Source organism: Megalops cyprinoides, chromosome 3 (genome assembly GCF_013368585.1).
Source record: "Megalops cyprinoides isolate fMegCyp1 chromosome 3, fMegCyp1.pri, whole genome shotgun sequence".
NCBI lineage: Eukaryota > Metazoa > Chordata > Actinopteri > Elopiformes > Megalopidae > Megalops > Megalops cyprinoides.
Genome location: NC_050585.1, coordinates 11,721,986 through 11,743,224, shown reverse-complemented (window position 1 = coordinate 11,743,224; position 21,239 = coordinate 11,721,986). Strand labels below are relative to the sequence as shown.

General features: G+C 41.1%; 2 protein-coding genes across 10 annotated transcripts in view; one reads left to right on the top strand and one right to left on the bottom strand.

Annotated features, from left to right (window-relative positions):
* The first annotated feature begins 522 nt into the window (after positions 1 to 522).
* Positions 523 to 14,891, top strand: p2rx1 (purinergic receptor P2X, ligand-gated ion channel, 1). 4 transcript variants are annotated; one of them, XM_036524195.1, is made up of 13 exons: positions 523 to 681; positions 6,745 to 6,889; positions 8,722 to 8,793; positions 9,461 to 9,530; positions 10,530 to 10,617; positions 10,759 to 10,839; positions 11,294 to 11,435; positions 11,769 to 11,911; positions 12,010 to 12,100; positions 12,244 to 12,309; positions 12,555 to 12,650; positions 13,900 to 13,954; positions 14,198 to 14,891. In XM_036524195.1, exons 1-13 carry the CDS (start codon positions 545 to 547, stop codon positions 14,260 to 14,262), a joined length of 1,251 nt encoding a protein of 416 aa, XP_036380088.1. In that variant the 5' UTR covers positions 523 to 544; the 3' UTR covers positions 14,263 to 14,891. The 4 variants fall into 4 exon arrangements, with proteins under 4 accessions (XP_036380088.1, XP_036380089.1, XP_036380087.1 ...); XM_036524196.1 differs by lacking the exon at positions 523 to 681 and adding an exon at positions 2,748 to 3,024 and having other exon boundaries at positions 9,461 to 9,518; XM_036524194.1 differs by lacking the exon at positions 523 to 681 and adding an exon at positions 2,748 to 3,024.
* Positions 14,892 to 15,824: 933 nt separating this feature from the next.
* The window catches only part of camkk1a (calcium/calmodulin-dependent protein kinase kinase 1, alpha a), a 64,682-nt gene continuing 59,267 nt past the window's right edge, over positions 15,825 to 21,239 (bottom strand). For all 6 annotated transcript variants that reach the window (XM_036523366.1, XM_036523364.1, XM_036523369.1 and 3 more), the window contains one exon: positions 15,825 to 19,535. In XM_036523366.1, coding sequence (XP_036379259.1) covers positions 19,463 to 19,535 — 73 coding nt within the window. In that variant the 3' untranslated portion in view covers positions 15,825 to 19,462. The remainder of the gene's footprint in view (positions 19,536 to 21,239) is intronic.

Here is a 21,239-nt window from a genome sequence, read left to right as displayed (position 1 = left end):
AAAAAGTAAGCCTATTTTGCTAAATTCCTCCTGATAATATGGCATATGAGGTCATATGTCTAGGTCATACCTTCTCACAAACAAGGATGTGCTACTTTAAGACCCTTTTCCTTCTTTGTGTTTCCTAATTTGCCATATGTTTGCCATATATTTGCCATATGTTGCCATGTTTCATCCATTTGAGTCTACAGTTCCATTCACCAGTGTCCTTTGAAGTCCTCATTCCTAGAGATATATAACGTATGACATGAAGTTGTTCATCAAGATGGTGCTGACATTGTAAAGAATGGCAACACAGAAACTACTTTGCAAATAGTGCTCTTGCAATGGAAAGTGGATTTTGCCATTATTATGGTTGCAAAATACAATTTTAGGAGAAATAGCACATATAGAAAAATACCTTTCTGTACACTCCAATATCATCTGTGTGACAGAAGAGAGTATCTCTGTGTAAGAGCAGGAGTGGGAGTCAGATCAAAGAAAGGGAAAGAGAAAGTTCTGTGTTTGTGTCAGAGAGACTCAGAGGACCCACTGGGACTGCGGGATGAAGAGCAACATCACTGCTGCCCTTGCTAACTTCTTGTTTGAATACGAGACCCCTCGTCAGGTGGTGGTGAAGAACAAAAGAGTGGGCATTGTATGCCGTGTGATTCAGCTCGGGGTCCTTGCCTATATCATTGGGTAAGACACTTTAATCTCTCTCATGGACAGTAGACTAAGACTAAGAGCAATAAGAGTAATGAACCACCTACTGAAGCATCTTTCAATGAGTCTGAGGGTGTGCTGAAAACATACTGTGTCTTCTGTAACTGTAATGATACTGTGGCTTTTTTTTTGGGAGGGGGGGGATTCATATTGCAGGCGCACATTACAAAATAACTGACAGAGAGAACTACTGGAAAATGGATTGCTGTTAGCCAAATGATTTGAGTACATTTTTTGCAATGAGTCTCATCACAAGTTACTGTGAAATAGTCTCCACATCACATCAAAACAGTATTACTATCTCTGTCATGGTCAAATACAATTTTAGGAGAAATAGCACATATAGAAATATACCTTGCTGGACTTACAACTGTACTAAGAGGCTGTAATTATACATAAGATTATGCCTTTTGGGGGACTTCCACCATTTACCACTAGTTCAGTGAAGCCTTACATTTTCTTTTGTGTGCAATAGTATCGAGGCAAACTGAGTTGTGTTCTTGTATCGTGTAACACTTTGAATTAAACAATGAATATGCATAGTGCATAAAATTGCTTGCTTTTTAGTGGATGAATTGAATTTGGCTAAAGTTTTAAAACAAAGACAGCAACGTGCAAGCTGATGTCAGCAGCACCAGGTGACAGTGAACTGAAAGTGGACAAAAGTGGAAGCAAGGAATTGCCAGCTGCAGTTTCTGAATCGTTACTATGTACTGTAATGCACACAAAGTTAATTTCAGGGGTGCGTGTGTGAATCTCATTGCACATTTCACTTCCCTTACCTCACCTCTGTCTTTTTCTCACTGCAACTGCTTTATCCATCTTCCGCCAGCAATACGTGTTCGTACGTTCCATCATCCGCACACACACCCGGCGGATTCGCTTTGATGTTATTTACCTGAAATAATTCTCCCTGGAACATTTGATAATCCTGTTTTCAGTTTTGGTTACTGCATAAGACAACATACAAATACGGAGTCAATGATAGTAGGCCAGATAATAAATTTTACTGGGGATTACAGATAAATGATGGGCTGAAACCCGATGTATTCCCACCATTATGTTTCTTATGTATGGTTTAGTCTACTGAATTGATCTGCAACGTGGATTATAAAAAATAAGTTGCCTAATTGAAAGAGTAGGGATGGTTTTCATCAGGGAGATTCTGAGAATAGTGTAGTGGATATGGACACATATTTGCAACCACAACCAAGTTTATTACGATGCTATTACAATTTTTACAGTTAGACACACATCTAATTTCACACCTAACTGGCATCAAACTAGGGTTATCATTTCACAATAGCATGCTTAGGACAATTAACAAACGGGATCGTACCTGATGAGTTCCAAGTTTCTTTGGGGTTATCACAAGGGGTAAGAACAGAACTTGTAGAAATGAGAGATAAAACTGGGGGAAGGGGGAAAAGGGCAGACAAAGGCTCAGATCTATTCAAATTGATGAAATATACAGAAAGCATCAGTGCAAAGCTGGATGAGAGAAACAGTGGAAACCTCATTTGTATACAGTTCTGACTGATGGCACATGATCAGGAGCATGTGTGACAGACAAGGTAAAAATGAGTGAGCAAGCAGGGTATATTTATATTTTTTTTCTTATTTTACCACTACATGTTATGTTATACTTGCGTAGCAGAGCAGTTTACGTATCTTACAATTTTTAAATGTTATCCATTTATACAGTTGCATATTTACTGAGGCAATTCTGGTTAAGCACTTTGCCCAAGGGTACAACACTACTGCCCTGCCAGGGAGCTCAGTCAGAAACCTTTGGGTTTCCTGTTCCTTGCTATTATATCACACTGCAACAATGCTGTTCCTTTAAACACCAGCAATATGTTTCTTCCTGCCCAACAGATGTCAAACACTCTGCCTTTTACGATAAAGCACCTACTCGGCAATGCGCTTCATATTAAGTCCCTCCTGAAAGGAGGTGAGTGTTTGCCTGTAAGGGAGGGGGAGGAGAGAGAGAGAGAGAGAGAGAGAGAGAGAGAGAGAGAGAGAGAGAGGAAGCTAAGAACTTCAGTCCTGTCTTTGAGATATCTCTGTGTGACAGAAGTATCTCTGTAGGACCAGGAGACAGATAAGAAAAAGGGAAAGAAAAAGTTTTGTGATTTGCGTACGTGTCAAAGAGACTCAGAGGACCCACTGGGACTGCGGGATGAAGAGCAACATCACTGCTGCCCTTGCTAACTTCTTGTTTGAATACGAGACCCCTCGTCAGGTGGTGGTGAAGAACAAAAGAGTGGGCATTGTATGCCGTGTGATTCAGCTCGGGGTCCTTGCCTATATCATTGGGTAAGACACTTTAATCTCTCTCATGGACAGTAGACTAAGACTAAGAGCAATAAGAGTAATGAACCACCTACTGAAGCATCTTTCAATGAGTCTGAGGGTGTGCTGAAAACATACTGTGTCTTCTGTAACTGTAATGATACTGTGGCTTTTTTTTTTGGGGGGGGGGGGGGGGGAGTGGGGGATTTATATTGCAGGCGCACATTACAAAATAACTGACTGAGAGAACTACGTGGCAAACTGTGGTGGATGGCAGAGTACATACAGCACATTTAAAACACTTTTTTTTACTACATAAATGACAGTAGCCCTAATATTTGGATTATCTAAAGTGTAACCAGAATGAGTTTTCAGCAGAATTATGGAAATGGAGGAACCAACATTTTTATACGTAGCATCATCAGAGTTAAATATTTGACATTACAGAGTGGAATATGATTGATATAGTAATGCAACATAAAGTTCTGGAAAATGGATTGCTGTTAACGAAATGAATCGAGTACATGTTTGCAATGAGTCTCATCACCAGTTACTGTGAAATTGTATCCACATCCCATCAAAGCAGTATTACTATCTCTGTCATGGTCACACATGCATGACCTCTTCTGCTCTCTGCAATGTATTCTGTCAAAAGGAGTGGCACATGATATATGTTTGATACATAATTGTTCCAAAACCTTATCATTATTTTAAAACAAGTGTTTGGCAGGACATACCAAACATCATTCTTTTAAGAGCCATCAACTTACAATCAGGTATTTTCCTATGTTCATTTCTTCAAATACTTAATTTTCCAGATAACATAACATTTAGTTCCAATGAAATGAGGGACACAGGGACTGGCTGAAGACAAAGATGTCTCACCACCAACAGTTTTGTACATTGTCAAACTCTAGTTACACTTTAAGGGTCCTTGTGTGAGCATACGTACATAATACCTTATTAAGCCCGACATACAACTACTGCATTAATGATCATCCCTTAACAGTCATACTAATTACTCAATCGAACTCATAGTTATGCATACATGTTAACAGCCGATTATTAGTGGATGCAAGTGGAATGTTGCTCCAAGGTAGAAACATGCCCAAACAAACTCCTGGAAACAGTCAAGCAATCCTGAGGAGGAGAAGGGACACATGAAGCTAACAAGCACAGGCATATGCTAAACTTGATAGTGATCAAATAAGGGCAAACCGCTCTGCCGTTCAATGTCAGTTGCTGTTAACAGAGTGCTAAGATTAAGATGATGTTTCCTTTAAGGGCAAAGGGATGGAGGAAACGTTCAGTTTGTTCTGTTCATAGTTTGTAATGTGGACTGGCTGTTGCAAAATGTGTGTAGGAAACTGTGCTACATGTGAAACACTTCGATTTTACAATGTATTGTTGACGTTGATGTGGCCTCTGCAGGAAAACCACATGAAATAGTTGTGTCTGCAGCACTAACTGGTGAACATTTCTGTTTGTGCTATCACTGTAGTGGTGTAATGTGTGACTTGAATGTCCACAGGTAATAAATATGAAGTTTTGATAGGCCTAACAGTAAGTGATAACATCAGTAAATGTTTCTATGATGGCTCTATGAAGGCTTTTAAAGGGCACTTTTAGTAGGCCTACTGAAGATGAGCGCTGAAAATGTTCACTGATAATTTATACCTTATAATAATACGTTAACATGTGCATCAAACTAGAGCTTCAAATAGATTGCTTTAAAGAAGTAAGATCATTTTGAAAACGAGTTACAGGGAAAGTATTGTGGAAAATCAAGCACGCACAGCAAGTTGAGGTATGTAAAATTATGCCTTTTTCAAATATTATGAAGATGTGCTTTTCTGCCTGCTATTCTTCTGCACGTAACTCGTCAGTTAGTCTGCATTTTTGTCATTTTTGACAGGTCTTTCTACTGTGTTCAGTGACAGGGACAGAATTCTGCCCGCATGTCAGGGAATATTACTTCTCACTGTGATTGCCATTGTGTTAGATAACATTACCTGCCTGTCAGGGACTCAGAAGATGACAGTGTCACTAGTGTTTGACTACTCAGATGTAAAAAAAATCATTCCGCTGTACAATGATGAATCAATTTCAGATTTCATGTGACTTCCTGTGAATCTCTCGAACCCTGCTCTTTTAACACAAAAGTCAATCAAACATTGGGGAAACAGGCTTGCCGTTTTCTGTGCTTTCCAGAAACATTCTCTTGGCAAATACACAATTTTCTTGGACTGGTTTTATGAAAATATTTGCTTCTTTCATGCCACAAATTTTGCATATCACAAAAAGGCATAGATTCCAGTCCAAGTCTAATTTGGCTAAGGGAAGACAGCAGCACAGGCAGGACACACACAGAGCCGTGACCAGGCGCACTTTGATAGATTTGCTGCTGAGCGATCTCACGAATGCAAGAGCAGTCCCGGCTTCAGAGCATGAGCGAGCGGGTCAGATTTACTGCATCCTGTTTGGTGACGTGCAGCCAGGCGGTTATGGCTTTATTTTCTAATTATGCCATTCAGAGATGAGTCCTGCCCGCTGGAGTGCGGCGCATGCTACGGCAGTGTGACCTCACTCGAAGCCTGGGCCGCTTGCAAGCTGTTGCGCGGATAATCAAGTGGGCGCATCTTAAACACAGGGATTACTGGTTACAGATAGCCATACAATAAAACAACAAACATTGGTGTCAAGGGCTGAAACAGAACACAATGAGCCTTGCAGATTGAAAAAATATACAGAGATGGATGCCAGAACAATAAGGTAAATGCATAAAGTATTCTGATTCTTGGCTTTGTTTTCATTGCCAATTGCCAAATTATGGCTGTTTCTGGCCTGCATCTCACCCACTCTGGCATATTAACACCACGGTGTAAAATAAAGCTGGCAAAGACCACATAGTTTTTACATCATATTACATACATATGGTAACTTTGGGCCAGCAAGGCCATTAGAATGGCAGGAAATCTTGGTATTTACATTACATTACATTACATTACTGTTATTTAGCAGACACTCTTATCCAAAGCAGCTTAACATAGGTTACAATTTTTAAGTGTTATCCGCTTATACAACTGGATATTTACTCAGGCAATTCTGGGTTAAGTACCTCACCCAAGGGTGCAGCAGCGGTGCCCCGGTGAGGAACTGAACCCGCAACCTTTCTATTACAAGCCTTACTACGTAATGCTATGCTACACTACCACCTTATTTTACGCTCATCATTTCAAATGTGTGTGCTGCTTTTGATTTCTGAGTGAAGGCAGTAGGAGTGACTGCCCATTGGCCATGCTGGTGTAGCTACATGCAGCTAAGTCTGGTCTGCACAATACATATCCTACCACATAAAATTTGCAAGCAAACATTTGCATTCAAGGTACTCCTACTGAAAGACATTACCACAGATACAAACACAACCACTGAACCATACATAGTAGGTACCACTGTACCCACATGAGTAAACTTCACTGTGTACTTTCCGTCTAAATCTAAATTCTTCTGCACGCAAACTACCGTGCATCAGAACACGTACAACATGTTTTGTAGAAATTTTGAGGCATTCAGTATTGATTTGCATTAAATGAAATTTATTTTAAAAAAGACCAATGTCTAGTCATAGAGGAATTCACAGGTGTGGTGTTTAGTGGTGCACACCAGCTCAGAGCAGCCCAAACTTTAATGCTGTCTGTGCAGCATCCCATAGAAACTGAGAGGATGCTTGTCCCCGGTCTGCAGGTGGGTGTTCATCTATGAAAAGGGTTACCAAGCCACGGACACAGCCATCGGGTCCGTCTTCACCAAGATGAAGGGGGTGGGCTACACTACAGTGAACGGCTCGGAGCGGGTATGGGATGTGGGCGACTACGTCTTTCCTGAACAGGTGAGTGAGATGGCGTCAGCACTCAGGAGATTGCATGAGAGTGTCACTCTCTCCGCATGGGAAATCACACAAAAATACCACATGAGCTGTAGCAGACAAACAAAACTACAGATGTCCTGTTTGCGATACCAGAGGGGTAAATACGCCGGCCGGTATTGACACTGGCTAGACACACAGACCTTTTGCAAACAATCAAAGTTTGCGCAGTGCTGTAGTTTATTGCTGAACCAGTTTTATTCAAATGCGTGAAATTAGTCACATTGTAAGGGATACACATTGATATGGTAGATGTTGAGGAGGCAGCCGTGCTGAAGGCTAATGCAGGTATTTTCCCCTCTGTATCCACCCACACTGGTGTTTCAGGAAGTTGGTGTCTTACACAATGACTGGGCAAACTTACATAGGCAGCACCATGATAGTACCTCATGATCCTCCAAGTCACAGTTACTGAAGGACACTTTCCCATCATGTTCACATGCAACTCTCTTTCACTTTAGATGTGTACTGGAGGTTATGCCAACAAGTTTGGAAAATGGGAGTTAGCAGTAAAGAAAATTGTGTATTTACGCCATTGTGTGCTTACGCTGCGTTTGGAGCAGAATTGTACACCTTATTGACATCACTTTATTGAAGGATTTATTGATGTCAGAGTTCTCAGGACAATACATATGTTAGATGGAGAATGCAGACACCCTACGCCTATGCTCTTGCTTTACTTGTGTGACATTAGGTGCTTTCACAAATGAGACACAGTCGAAATACAGACAAACCGAATAGGTTTGCTTTCATATTGCACAAATTGTGGGAGACAGTCAGAGATATTCTCTTACAAATGTCGTATACAATTACAGTGTCATTGCAAAGCCTTACATGTGTTAAGCTGCTTCTGGCACTTTAAAAGCTGTACAATGTGATAGAGGCAGCCTCGAATATGTGTAATAAGGTCCCCAAACTCATGGGCACATAAAAACTGCCCTTTGCAAGTCCCCCATAGTCCACCGTGAACATAGAAACATAGAAAACACAGGTTGGTGCCACATGCATTTTGTAAAGTTCGTCACGGAAACGTTATCTGTGAGTGAATGGATGTGCGTGGAGATAACATGACACTGCCCAGGAACTACGTTCTGAGAGAAACTGCCTGCTATGGACCTGAAATGGTTGCATGTATTTGATAAGGCAGCAGAGGAGATCACCGTGAGATGATGACATCGAAAGCTCAGCTGTTGAACATCTACTCAAAGTTTAAAAGACGTAACTGAAGGTCCAAATAGGTTGACCTGGCCATTGTTTGCAGCTTTTCAGCATGACCTGTGAAGGCATGCAAGCCAAACGTGCACGCTGGGTATCTAAATGGTTCTCTCAGAAACTGCACCGCAGATTCCTTTCTCAGATAAAGGGGAGGCTCTCGGGCTGTTATCGCCCAAAGAGCAGTATAGAAAGCTTCTCGCAGGCGTCTGTGGTGAAGGCCAGAAAATGGAGCACTTCTCTTGAGACCGAGCGAGAGCTGCCATGACATTTCTCCGAAGACACTGCTGAAACCAAAGGGGCGTGGGCGTAGCCTCAACAATCCACTGTTTAATTAACACTTTTATATTTACATTTTGTCACTTAGCAGGTCCTCGTATCCAGAGTGACTTAGACAGCAAGAGCATATAGAATAAAGTTATAGGAACAATGGGATGTTCCAATGCAACAGTACACATCTGAACAAACAGTTTACTTCCTTGAGCCACGTAAGGATAATGGATAATTATATTATGTAGGGGTTGTTACTCATTGTTGTTACTCATTTCTCTCTCCCTCTCCCTCTCCCTCTCTCTCTCTCTCAGGGAGCTTCATCCTTTGTGGTGATGACAAATTACATCATGACTATGGGACAAACACAGGGTAAATGTCCTGAGGTAAGTAGGGCTATCTCACTGATCACATGACCACCCAAATCTGCCTGCTGATATTTTAACTCTTACTCTTACAATGACTAACTCCCTAAATGCTCAGTAAAACTAAATTGTCTTTAAGGTCTGCAGAGAAAGAGTTTGTGTAAATCTCCATGCAAAATGCAGAGCACATCGATATCAATCTGTGCCTCTCCTGCCTGGTTTTATGATGAACCTGTTGTTTGCAAAAACCAGCCAATGAGAGGGTAATGTGTATGCAAATGCCATCTTTGGTGTGTGGGAGCTGCGCAAAAAACAAATACAAACAATGTTATCATGCATTTTCATTGTTAGTTCTCAGTCAGGTATGTTAAATTGAGATTTTTGCCTGAGACAGAGAATGGCCTGAGTGCACATGGGAGACAAGGGGATAAGAGAAGCTATCATATTGTATTAACATATTATTGTTAACTCATATTAAAACATGAAGGTATGCAGAGAAACACAAACACACCCTCACACACACACACACACACACACACACACACACACACACACACACACACACAGTGTTTTCCCACTGCACAGCTTGCCAGAAGCACAGCCGGTGCTCAGTGGTCACGGCATCACCCTTGTCATGGAGGTGGTGCTCCAGTGCTGCTGCCTCAGTGGGGTCTGCTTTGCCTTTCAGCTCCCTGGCAAATTTAGCTGCACCTCTGACAAGGACTGCGAAGAAGGAGAACACAAACGTACGGGACATGGTAAATTCACGACAGTTTCGCCGAGTCTGTCCGAAAAGCTCCCCCTGCAAGAGAGCACGCGGCTGCCGGTTCCGCTTGGAAGCACTAACCGATGCGTGTGTGTGGCATAAGCTCATGGTTAATGTAAGCCTCCACACTGTGTGTACAAAGGCCTCCCAGTCTCCAGACCATGATATCCGTGCAACAACAGGAAGACAAAATATTACAGCACATCGGGTGCACTTAGGAACGGCAGTGGTCTCTGTGCAGCATTATTTAATGTTGGGAACATACAAGGCCAGGACATGAGGCTACAAAGATAAACACAGTGTACTGCTCACACATTCATCAAAAAAACATGCCTAGATAAAATCAACTGTTGCCTTGCTTGTGGCAGCACGGCTCAGTTTCAGCTGTAATGTCTGAACTCAGCTCATTGACAATGTTTTTTTTTTAAGTGATAGGAAACACAATATATGCACAAGCAATTACATAGGCAAGATCAAACGGTTGTTGCAAGCTTACAGCATATATTATGTTATACTGTAGATTGCTCATGCATCAGCTTACATAAAAGATCAATGAGAGCTCTTTCTCATGTCTTGGGGACAGGCTGGTTCTGTTTGTGTTAGAACGGCTGTGTTTACATAGGACCAACTGTCTATATTGAGAAAAATCTATTGGGTGGGTCAAATGGTCAGAGCCACAGAAAAGTAAGCAAAGCTTTCAATTCACTTTAGAGGAACTGCTTTTCCTCTGTTACATTAAATCATACGGCCCTTTCTCTCTGCATTTTTTCATGTCCAGCAATTGGGGAGGAGAAGCAGAAAACTCTCTGGCTTGCAGAGAAGACTGCATAAAAAATTGCTTTCTTTCTCTCTCTCTCTCTCTCACATACACATACACACACACACACACACACACACACACACACACACACTTTCATACATTTTGTGCAGCTATTGCAACAAAACGTGATGGTCCTTTCATTGTCCTCCTCAACACCTCTTTACCCCTCAGGGAGAATGACTGGAAAGTGTGTGAACACAACCAAAACCTGTGAAGTTTTTACCTGGTGTCCCATTGAAGATGACCGCCCCATCCCGAAGTAAGCTACCTGGAAGCTGGATGTCTGTAGAGAGCTTTTACAAAATGTGCCTTATTTAAAAATTAACCTTAGTCTATAATAGTGTTGGTGCTCTGTTCAGTGTTCATCCATTTACGTATGATTTCTGGGTTTTCTCCTTAGTCCTGCTCTTTTGATGTCAGCGGAGAATTACACCCTGTTCATCAAGAACTCAATCACCTTTCCCCAATTTAATGTTGTCAGGTAAGTCATGACAGGGTTATGTCCGATCTATGTCTATGCCCTATTGCATGAACATGAAAAAGACACCCCCAGACTACATTCAACACTGAAACCCAGCCCACCAGCTTTACCCATCAATGAGCCGGTGGATGCGTTCCGGGTTATCTGTATATTACACAGTTAATAACACACACATACTGTAGACACACTTCAGTGTCTGTGCATGGGTTAGAACTGAATGCAAAGTTATGCTTTTTAAAAACGGAGCTCTTGGAAGAAACACTCCAAACACAAAAATGCTGCAGAAGATAAATATGTTCCTGTTCCTGTTTGGCAGAATTCAGGATGCGCCTTATAAGTACAAAACAAGGGTCTTATCGTTGGAGGAACTGAGGGTTCAACAAGTGAATTAGGAGACACTGTGTCTGACTACATGCTGCATCTTTTTATGGCTTCCTCTTCTCCTGTTTTTCAGGAGCAATCTGGTGGAAGGTGTGGACAAGAATTACATCAGCCAATGCCTCTATAACAAAGACAGTGACCCTCTGTGTCCCATTTTCAGACTGGGAGACATTGTGAAGCTGTCAGGGTTCGACTTCTCACAGATAGCAACCGAGGTAGACCTTCCCACAAATGGAATTTTTTTTTTCCTCTCTCGGTCGCTGCTGATTTCCAGTCACAGCCAGTGAGTCAACGTCTGAGTAACATCAGAACGCGCCCAGCTCATCCCATCATTTCTGCTTGGCTCGAATTTCAAAGCTCCACTGCGAGGGTGGAACGTGTTCCGCTGGCCCTGGAGCGAGATTTGGTCACATTATGATTTGTGACAGCATTGAGCATTTGTGTTAAAAACAAAACAACAACAAAAAAAAAACTGAACGGTCAAAAAAAAAAAAAAGATCAAACTATGAACACTGGGGAAATAAAATCTTATACATGTTTCTGAACAGGGTGGTGCTATTGGGATTCTAATTGAGTGGACGTGTAACCTTGACCTGGATGTGAAACGCTGTCGACCCCAGTATAACTTCCATGGGCTATATGGGAATGTCAATGAGGCAGAGACTCAGGCCTCTGTTGGCTATAACTTCAGGTATGGAAACATATATGTTCCATAAATAATACATTATCGATCCAGGAGCCTGAAGGTGGATCTCTGAGCATTCACTCCTTACCTGTCACTGTTTTTAGGCATGCTAAATACTATGTAGAGAACAACACTGAAAAAAGGACGCTGATGAAAGTATTTGGAATCCGGATAGATATTTTGGTTCGAGGACTGGTAAGTTCTCATGGTTTGCGCCAATCCAGAACCAACCTTTGAGCTTTTCATGGTCTAAGTTTAGTTATTATTTAGATTAGGAGAATTTTAAGGGTTGAAGTAGAAATCTCCGATATGATCCAATGTTTTTTTTTTTTTCCCAGGCAAGAAAATTTGATATTATTCCAACTCTGACGACCATAGGCTCGGGAGTAGGAATTTTTGGAGTGGTGAGTTGAAGGAGTGAATCATTTAAACCTTCAACATTTTGGAAAACATGTGAAACACAGATTTATTTGATTAAATATCTGCTTTGCTCCATGCACATATATTAGTTATGTTTTTGTAAAATCTGATTTTGTCATGCTACAAATATTTTAATAGTAGTAAATATTAATTGCAGACATAAAATGACACATTTAGTGATATACAGCATTTCTGTTCTGTATATTAATTAAAACCATTTGTTTTAAAGGCAACTGTAGTATGTGACCTGGTGCTTCTCTATGTACTGCCCAAGAGAGACTTCTATAAGAATATGAAGTTTAAGTACACTGTTCTCCAAGAAGAGGTGAGTTCCTTGAACAGCTGAAACCTGTTGTAATCAGAGACCAGACAAACAGACACTTTAATAACCTTAAGTCAGTAGTAAATCAAAAAATCATTTCACTTATCAGAGTAAAGACTGCGCTGACTAGTGAAACGTACATGTAGTCACTCCGATGTATGCTCAAGAGATATTTTTCATTCAAATCCAAACTTATACTAGGTCATATTTTCATTAGGTGTAGGTTACAGAAAGTGTGTTTGCCCATTAAGTGGTTAATGGGTTCAGAAAGTTAGAGAACGCCTGCTGTATGTGCAATATCTTCATTATCCCATGATTGATATTTTTCAACCACAAGATGGCAACAGAGAGTCACCTATGGTTATGTGTGATTGAGGTTAAGTGAAGCAGCATCACAATGTCCTGCTGCCAAAAAATGTTTGCCGGAGAGCGTTTTCCATTCTCACTTAATCATGTATTTCTGGTAGGACTTACGCATCTTGTGTAACAGTGGCTATTGTGCTTAAAACTCTATCTAGAGGAAACATTGAAAGAAAACTACCATGGCTGACTGAGAGGCGTACCTGCTCTACTATTTTTTTCTGTGGTAGCAGAGTGCAAGCTTCTAGAGTGTCTTCAAACCAGTACAAACATGGAGTGGACAGAGTCTGGGAAATTGATGAGTTTCCAAAGGTTTTCGCCAACAGCTTACTACCAACTTGTTCATCTACCAATTTCCTAAAACAGACTGAATAATAAACTGAATTTGAAGGCACAGCAATGACACGACCACGTTCTTCTGCAATAATACACAGTGGCCTTTGACATCACACATACCCTCAGTCATTGCACGCTCCACGCTGTATGTATGAGCTACATTGTATGTATTTGCTATTGCATCTGCACAACCATGTGTAACCACATGTGCAGGTGCAGATATGAGGAAAAGCTACTGAAGCAGTCCACAGCTCTCCTGGCAGTGGTTGCCATGGCAATGTAGACTAGTGACAGAACTTGTTTTTTTTTTTTTTTTCTTACAAAAATCAGAGGGCAAATCTTAACCTGTCGCCCTCCTACTCAGACACTCCTTATATGAAAATGAGAGAGGCAGATTTGTTTTGAATCGCACACGGAGAGCGCTGTGAATGCATTCTTCTCCCCCCTCAGACCTGCCTGCATCACTGCAGCGGGGGCCTTAGACAGGAAAAAACCAGAAACGCTCCTCGCATAAACGGACGTGAGATGAAATCATCCTGGCTTATTTGTTTTTCAGGAACCAGTCTTGCAAACGAACAAGACAGAGAAGGAATTGCCTAAGGTATCTGAAGGTATCGGTCTTACAGCTGAGTTTTTAAAATCTTTTTTTAAAGATTCAAAAATATTATATGTGGATATAGTGAATTCACCTGTCTGGTCTGCAGTGCTCAGCTGTGTAACATCAATCCCTGGAGAGATTAATAACAGACTAGAGCCAAACCTGAATGCAAGAATTGGGCTTGGGCAGCAGGCTAGTTAAGACAGGGATTGGTCTCATGGCTGTGGGTGTCAACACTCTTTTCCTCTGCTTTTAGGAGTAACCCCCGATTGTGAAATTACATTGGAGACTGGCTGCTTCAACCCTGCGGCCGTGCACTGACATATTTGGCACTGGACACTCAAGAAGAGACAGCATGACAGCGATGAGCTTTCAAGCTTTCCTGGGCAAGGAGCTTAAAACAAATTGCCTCAGCTAATGTCCAACTGTATAAATGTGTAACCTGGAAAAATATAAGCTGTGTAAGTCATTGTGGATAGGGGTGTCTGCTAATCCAATGTAACAGCACCTCTTTTCCCCAGTGTATTACCTTTCATGTTGTCTTCTCATCAATCTGTTGGATTTGAGGCTGGGAGCTGCACTGTGTGCCACTGGTCAGATCCATATAAATAACACTAGGGCCATACAGTGTGTGCAATAGCTATAGAAGACCTGGCAACTGTGATGGTTTGAGTACCAGCTGTGATTATGAAATGCACTGATACCAGTGTCAATGACGCTGTTTGTATATGTCGATCAATCCGAACAGCACCGTGCTCTGTTCTGAACATCTGCACCTGGTCAGTTCATCTTCTACAATGAATTTTCTTGCCCTGCTGTTTTGCTGTAAAGCTGTACTCACTGAGTTGGAAATTCCTTTATGGTCATGTTCCTCCAAATGTAAATATGCTGACTGTTGAGAAATCCCCTTGTCAGTTCATGAGTTTGACGTACTCTGTGTGTGTGTGTGTGTGTGTGTGTGTGTGTGTGTATATATGTGTATGTGTATGTGTATGTATGTGTGTGTATGTGTGTATTGGGGTGGGGGGCAAGGGGTGTAGCAACTGCATTATAGCAAAGCAATAGCACCTTGGGTTACAGAACTGAGACCACCCATTAAAAATATTTAAAAGGAATCTTAACACTTGAGTCCAAGACATAGTTGTTATTACTTTTATTGTCTTTGATTATGTCTAGTGTACAAAAGCATGCAAAAAATAGCCTCTTTATATTGGTACATATTTACATTGTTGCATTTCAGTACAGATGTGCCATGCTTTGTGGAACTCGACAACCTACAAGTACATTCAAAGTAATGCGATACGACAGATATATCCATTGAAAACATGCCGCAATAAGCGGACATCTCAAACACTCAAAGGTTGGACAGTTAAGTATAATACATAGCAGCGATGCTAAAATTACAATGTCCTCATCTATTTACACTTCCTCATTTTCATAGCCCTCTGATTTCTTTGTTAATAACAACACACTTTGAGGATTGATTCTTTAGCCACTGTGTGAAAAAAAAGGTAGTGGCCTTTGAATGCATTGATAGATTTCATGAACTAATAAAAATACAATTTAACTGAAGAAACAGTGATGCAATCAGTATGTCCTACATGAAGTAAATTATGTAAAATGCTAATACTACCTCCGCACAGAGGGAAAAAAAATCACCGATCAGTACCTCAAGTAGCATTTTTATCAAATTTATTCTAACCTTTTACCCCTTGTAAATATAATTCTGCATTAAGTTACTGTCTGGAGTTACTGGTTGACCCTACCAATTTGCACTGTATCATCCAAGATCAAAAAGTTACTGGGGCAATTTCCATCTTGCTGGGAAGAGAATGCATGAAACATGCTTTTATAAAACATAGTTCGGGAGGCAAATTACTCTGTTTTCAGTGAACTGAATGTCTGTAGTGTTCATGGCAGAGTCGCAAATAGGAATCATCTTCTGAAACCACAGCACAAACGTGGATCACTATGCTTCTCTGGGCACTGTCTGCAATATTAAGATTTTACATATTTTCATGCAGGAATATTGATTGTGCACTTGCATTTCTTCTGTTCAATCATCATCTTTTGGTAATATTTTATCATTGATAGAATACACCTGGAGGCCACTATATTTATGGATATATGTTAAAACAATGAAACAGACGATCATCTCACATCCACGTTATATTCTAAGATGATGGAATGTTGCTTCACAGAAAGTAAGAATACTCTGGGGGACCATGAAGTGGCCTGGAAAGCAGGGTTGATTTGTGCAAACTGAAATACGGAGCATAAGACTATAAGTATCACCGGGAACAGCATGCACCTGACACAAGTATTGCACATAAACACATACAGTAGGAAGCTGGGGGAGTAGGGCCAACATTCACAGGTGCATAGAACAACACAAAGACAGACATAGTATTGCACTTCTGAGATATATGCACAATAGACACACCACAGACACAGGTAGATCCTTACAAGTATTCTAGATTTTCATGGGTTTTACATTTTCCTGTATAAATCACTTCCATGTTTTTTTTTTTTTGATTGATCTTCCTTCATGACATGGCTATAATGACAAAAAAACTCCAATGAAAGGTACTGCACCAGAATTCACATCAGGTTTCCCACAGCTCCCATTTCACACATTTATTTATTTTAGGCTTGAAACTCATTTCCAGGTTACTGGAAAAAGTAAAGAAACCCTAGGGAAGGTGTTTGTTTGGCCACACCAAGAACACACCATGCCAACAGCATTGTTCCAAAACACAGAGGGCCACAAAGTGCCTTGAAGCTCACACTAAATATACTTCCATGTACCCTGGATGTAGCCTTTGACGCTCACAAAACAAATGTTAAATTAGGCATTCTGGAGGAGTTTGTATTTTGGAAGGACAATCTCACATCATGTTATATGCAACCAATCAGGTGAAATACAGAGGATGGCAGCAATGGGCAACACCTGACATCTAGTTATCTGGCTAAATTGGTTTCAAATGGATACTATGAGATACTATCAAAACTAGTGAAACTATCAGATACTATCAAAACGTACACTAAATGAGTGAACCCAAATCTTTTGAGTAACCTGTCCTCAAAAGTCCAGGTAATGTTGCCGAATTACGATGCTAAATGCATTCCAAACCTCAGCTGATGCTTCCTCTACTCTCGCACCCTTGGTTGCACGCTCTCTGGAGTGTGCCAGTTTAGAGGGTGCAAGCACTTCTTTTGGAAAACTATCTTTTGGACCCATTATGCCAATTCATGGAAGCTTGGTGCCGCCAATCAAACACTTTCCCTGTATTTTTTAAAAATTTCTCACAGAACAACCCTGGTGCATTTCAAAAGTTCATTGTGAGGAGTAGAAAGGACAAAATAAATCGTCATGATCGCCATAAATGCGTCCGCTCCAAGGACAAGCTCCAAGGACAAGCCATGGAATTTTACCCTAACATTGCAATAACAAACTAACAATACAGGTTAAGGACTGGTGAGATGCGTGGAAATGTTCTTAACAGAAAAGATATGATGCAAATATGGGAAAAGTAAGGGAGAAAAGAGCATCTAGTTTATAGGTGCCAGAGATCGCACAGCATAGCTTTGACTAAGGCAAGTGTAACCTGATTTCAATGGTCACATTCAGATGCATGAGATGTTTTGAGTGGCTGGGGGGAGAGGCAAGACCTTGCTGGATCTCAGTGCAACACAGGGTTGCACAGCTGTGCTTCACCCATGAACACACACCTACATATTGTACTTCCACTACATTTAAATCAAGCTGACAATACAAAACAACAGCCATAAATACAATCATAAATACAAGTTCCTCCCTTTGGCATATCAATTTTCATAATGGTGGACATTTCTGGTGTGTTCAATAATGGGTGTAAAACAATTAGGGTATTAACAGTTTACAAAGGATATTAGCATTGCTTTACAAGAAAAATGTCAGCCTGAGCTAAAATGACCCAGATAAACAATATTAGTCCTCAAAAATGTTACTGGCATTAAGACTTTCCCAGCCACTTCCATGAAAGTATTTAACAATGTCAAAGTAGTCTGCATTGTCTTAATTAGAGTGTTTTGTACAAGATAAAGAGACATATATAAAAAAAGCGCAATTAAAATAAATTAAGGGTATTGTAAACCATTCCTAATCTAGAGCACAGACAATGCAGTTAGTCCAATCCCAAGACATTTTGTTCAGCCAGTTCTTAATTACATATTCAAACTAGGCTCCTCTGTAATTTCTTCATGTGAAAATGATATATATGCTTCCCTGTCAACAAGCTTTCATTTTGGCACAATATGCAATCACTGGCAATTACTTGGAGTGACAAAGTATTTCTTTAGGAGCTCTGAATTCAATCTGCCAGCAAACAATATCACATTTCCTGAACTGATGACAAAGTTCTGAAAGCTGTTCTCTCTGATTACAGTACATTCTGATTGCAGGATTATCACAGCCAAAACTAGACAGCGGCCTACGGCTGTAACTGCAACACGCCTGTCAAACCGAGTGAAAGCAAGAGTGACAGAGAGGGGTAGAGAGAGGGTGAGAGAGGGAGACAAAAGCTGCTGTATGTGCCCGTTTCACTGAAACAACAAAAAATTAAATGACCACGACTGATTTTTTAGCAAATATAATTATCATCCCTGTGCATGAATGAAAGAGCTTTTTTTTGGCAAATGATATTGGACAGATGGTTAAAATGCTAGAACAGCTACCAGGAGCAGGGTCTACATTAGAAGGATAGTAATTCCAAACGTGAAAGACAGACTTTCTGTAGAACCAACTTTAGGCAGCTAAGGGGAAGTGTGCTCTGCCAGGGGTGTTAAATGTTCCTTTCCAGTGGTGGGATAGGGTTAACCTCACGTTACTAACATTGCTCTGGCGTGACACGCTCTCTCTGTGTCAGTGGCTGCCTCACCTTGGACTGCAGGGTCCTTTATCATACAGGCTTCATGCTGAGGCCTGCACTGTGCAGGGAACCGGGGGACGTGTTCCTCCCTCCCACCCTCCCCCAACCTGTCAGACGCTCAGCTGCAGGTCCTCCTCTAGACCTCGGGCAGCGAGAGGCTTTCGCTTTGAAGACTTCGCTTCTTTCACACAAGTCAGACATCAGTATCAGAACCATCTCAAGCCATTTCTGAAGATTCTGCGATAACAATACAGACCACTGGCGCCTGAAATGATGTGCTGTACATGCTGGGTTTGAATAAGGCTACACTGAACAGGACACAGGGATAGACACAGTCCGGTGCTGCTACCACAAGCAGGCGGAATAAGAACAGTAACAACAGTAATAAAATACAAGCATTCTCTACACGCCTGTAAACCGCAGAGTAAAAGACATCCCATGGACTTTGATTTTGCAGTTTCTCCAGGTTAAAAAAAAAAAAAAAAAAAGAGCTCCCGTCTGGAGAAATTTTGGTGTTTTGCCATGAAGGGGAGCAGGGCGTGACCAGGAGTGCTGAGGTAAGAGGTGCCGGGCCGGGTGGTAGGGGTGTGGAGAAGGCTTCACAGACCCACTCAGGCCGAGGGTTCGTCCTCGTGCAGGTCCTCCAGCTCCCCTTCCCTGCTCCCCTCTCCACTGCTGCCCTTCCTGTAGGGGGAGACACAGAGTGTGGTTATCAGGGCCCGCCAGGCCTGCGGCACGCTGGCCTCGGCGTACAGCACCGTTGCTGCGAGCCGGGGAAACGCACGCTTCAGCCCGGGGATCCTGGCCGGGCAGCACATCAGCAGGCCTGCTTCCTGCGTGACTCTGTAATCACACCGCAGCAATGATTCATACAGAGATTTGCATCAGTAAAGCTGGGCAGCTAGGCTCAGTGCGATTTTTACCTCAGGAAATCGCCACACTGCATCTGAAAAGCAAGAATGTGTCGGTGGAGTGGATATACCAAGAACAATCCAGCCTTGAATTTCTTAGAAACTGCAAACAAACACTCTACGAATTAGCCAAGGTTTCTTTAAAAACTCTTTCCTTCTGTGTGCAATAAGTACCTGTGTACTCAGAAACAGGACAAAGGGAGGTCCTTAGTATTACAGTGATCTGGGGCAAGCAGAGGTGGGGCAGTGATACATGTCCTTATCCTCTCAAACAGGTGTGAAGAATCAACACAGTGCCTCCCACCTGGAATATGCACTTTTGACCTGGATGATCATTATGTGTATTTCATGATATCACAGTTATTATGTGAGAAGACATAACTCAGAGTGTTTGTTTGGATGCCATCCATGTATCTGCATTATTAGGGCCACATTTTCTTGATGTGTGCTTGGTGTAGTCAATTCTTAAAGATTTTCCGTATCTGTTCTGCCAAGTGAATTGCTATGGGAACCTGAAAGAATTAATCTGGTTATCTCCTTCGATGTGGCAAAATTGACACTAGGGTAAGATAAAGCTTAAGATGAGAAAGCTAGTTTTAATTTAACCAAATCCACTATCAGTATGCATGCGATTTCAGTCTGTCATCCAATGTTTAATTTGTCTAAAATTGAAAAGCATAATGAAATATATGCGATTCATTTTAGCAGGCATTATCCCAGAGCAAGCAAATGCCAACAGCAACTCCCTGAAAGGTGATCCATCACCTTAAAATTAGAGCACGGGGTGAAGGACAGGGCCTTCTGTTGAATATAAACTGGCTGCATCAATATTCTGTCATTTGTAGAAGGCGAGGCTAATTTGGAACATTACCATATACCTGTAATTTCTTCCTTCATATGAAGTGCAATGCCTGCTTAATTCACATATTTACAATATTTTCACGAGTCTCTAATGCTATCACAACACTTCATCCTAACATCCAAAGCAATTTGTTGTGAACCAATTTGTTTTCCTTTCAATTAGTGTCTATATTGTATACAGATGCATTAATAATATATTCCATTAGTAGCTAAATATTTTATACATATAATTTTACTTTCGAAAAGATTTTTTTCAAAATATATGCAAGCCAAAATCAATGCTTAATTTTAAAAAATTACTTTAAAAGAGTTTTAAACTTTAAAATGGGACATTTTAGCTTTTAATCAAGGTGCTCAGTTCAGTCAATCAATTCAAACAGTCCAGAAATAAGTATAATAACAAACCAATTCTGCAAACTGCAATAGCTGGAAAGTCACAAATACACAGTCACTAACCTCAGCTGTTGCATATGACCAGATAATGCAGGTGCCACATCACCTACATTTACATTTATTCATTTGGCAGACGCTTTTATAAAGCGACTTACAAGCGAGATACAGCCTAGCTGTAAGCTTATACAAATGGGTTCATTCAATATACACTATTAAGACAGCT

Coding starts and splice junctions, on each gene's coding strand:
- p2rx1 (XM_036524195.1), top strand. CDS start 545: ATGAAGAGCAACATCACTGCTGCCCTTGCTAACTTCTTGTTTGAATAC. Junction 682..6,744: donor GTCCTTGCCTATATCATTGG/GTAAGACACTTT, acceptor CCCGGTCTGCAG/GTGGGTGTTCATCTATGAAA. Junction 11,912..12,009: donor TCTGTTGGCTATAACTTCAG/GTATGGAAACAT, acceptor CACTGTTTTTAG/GCATGCTAAATACTATGTAG.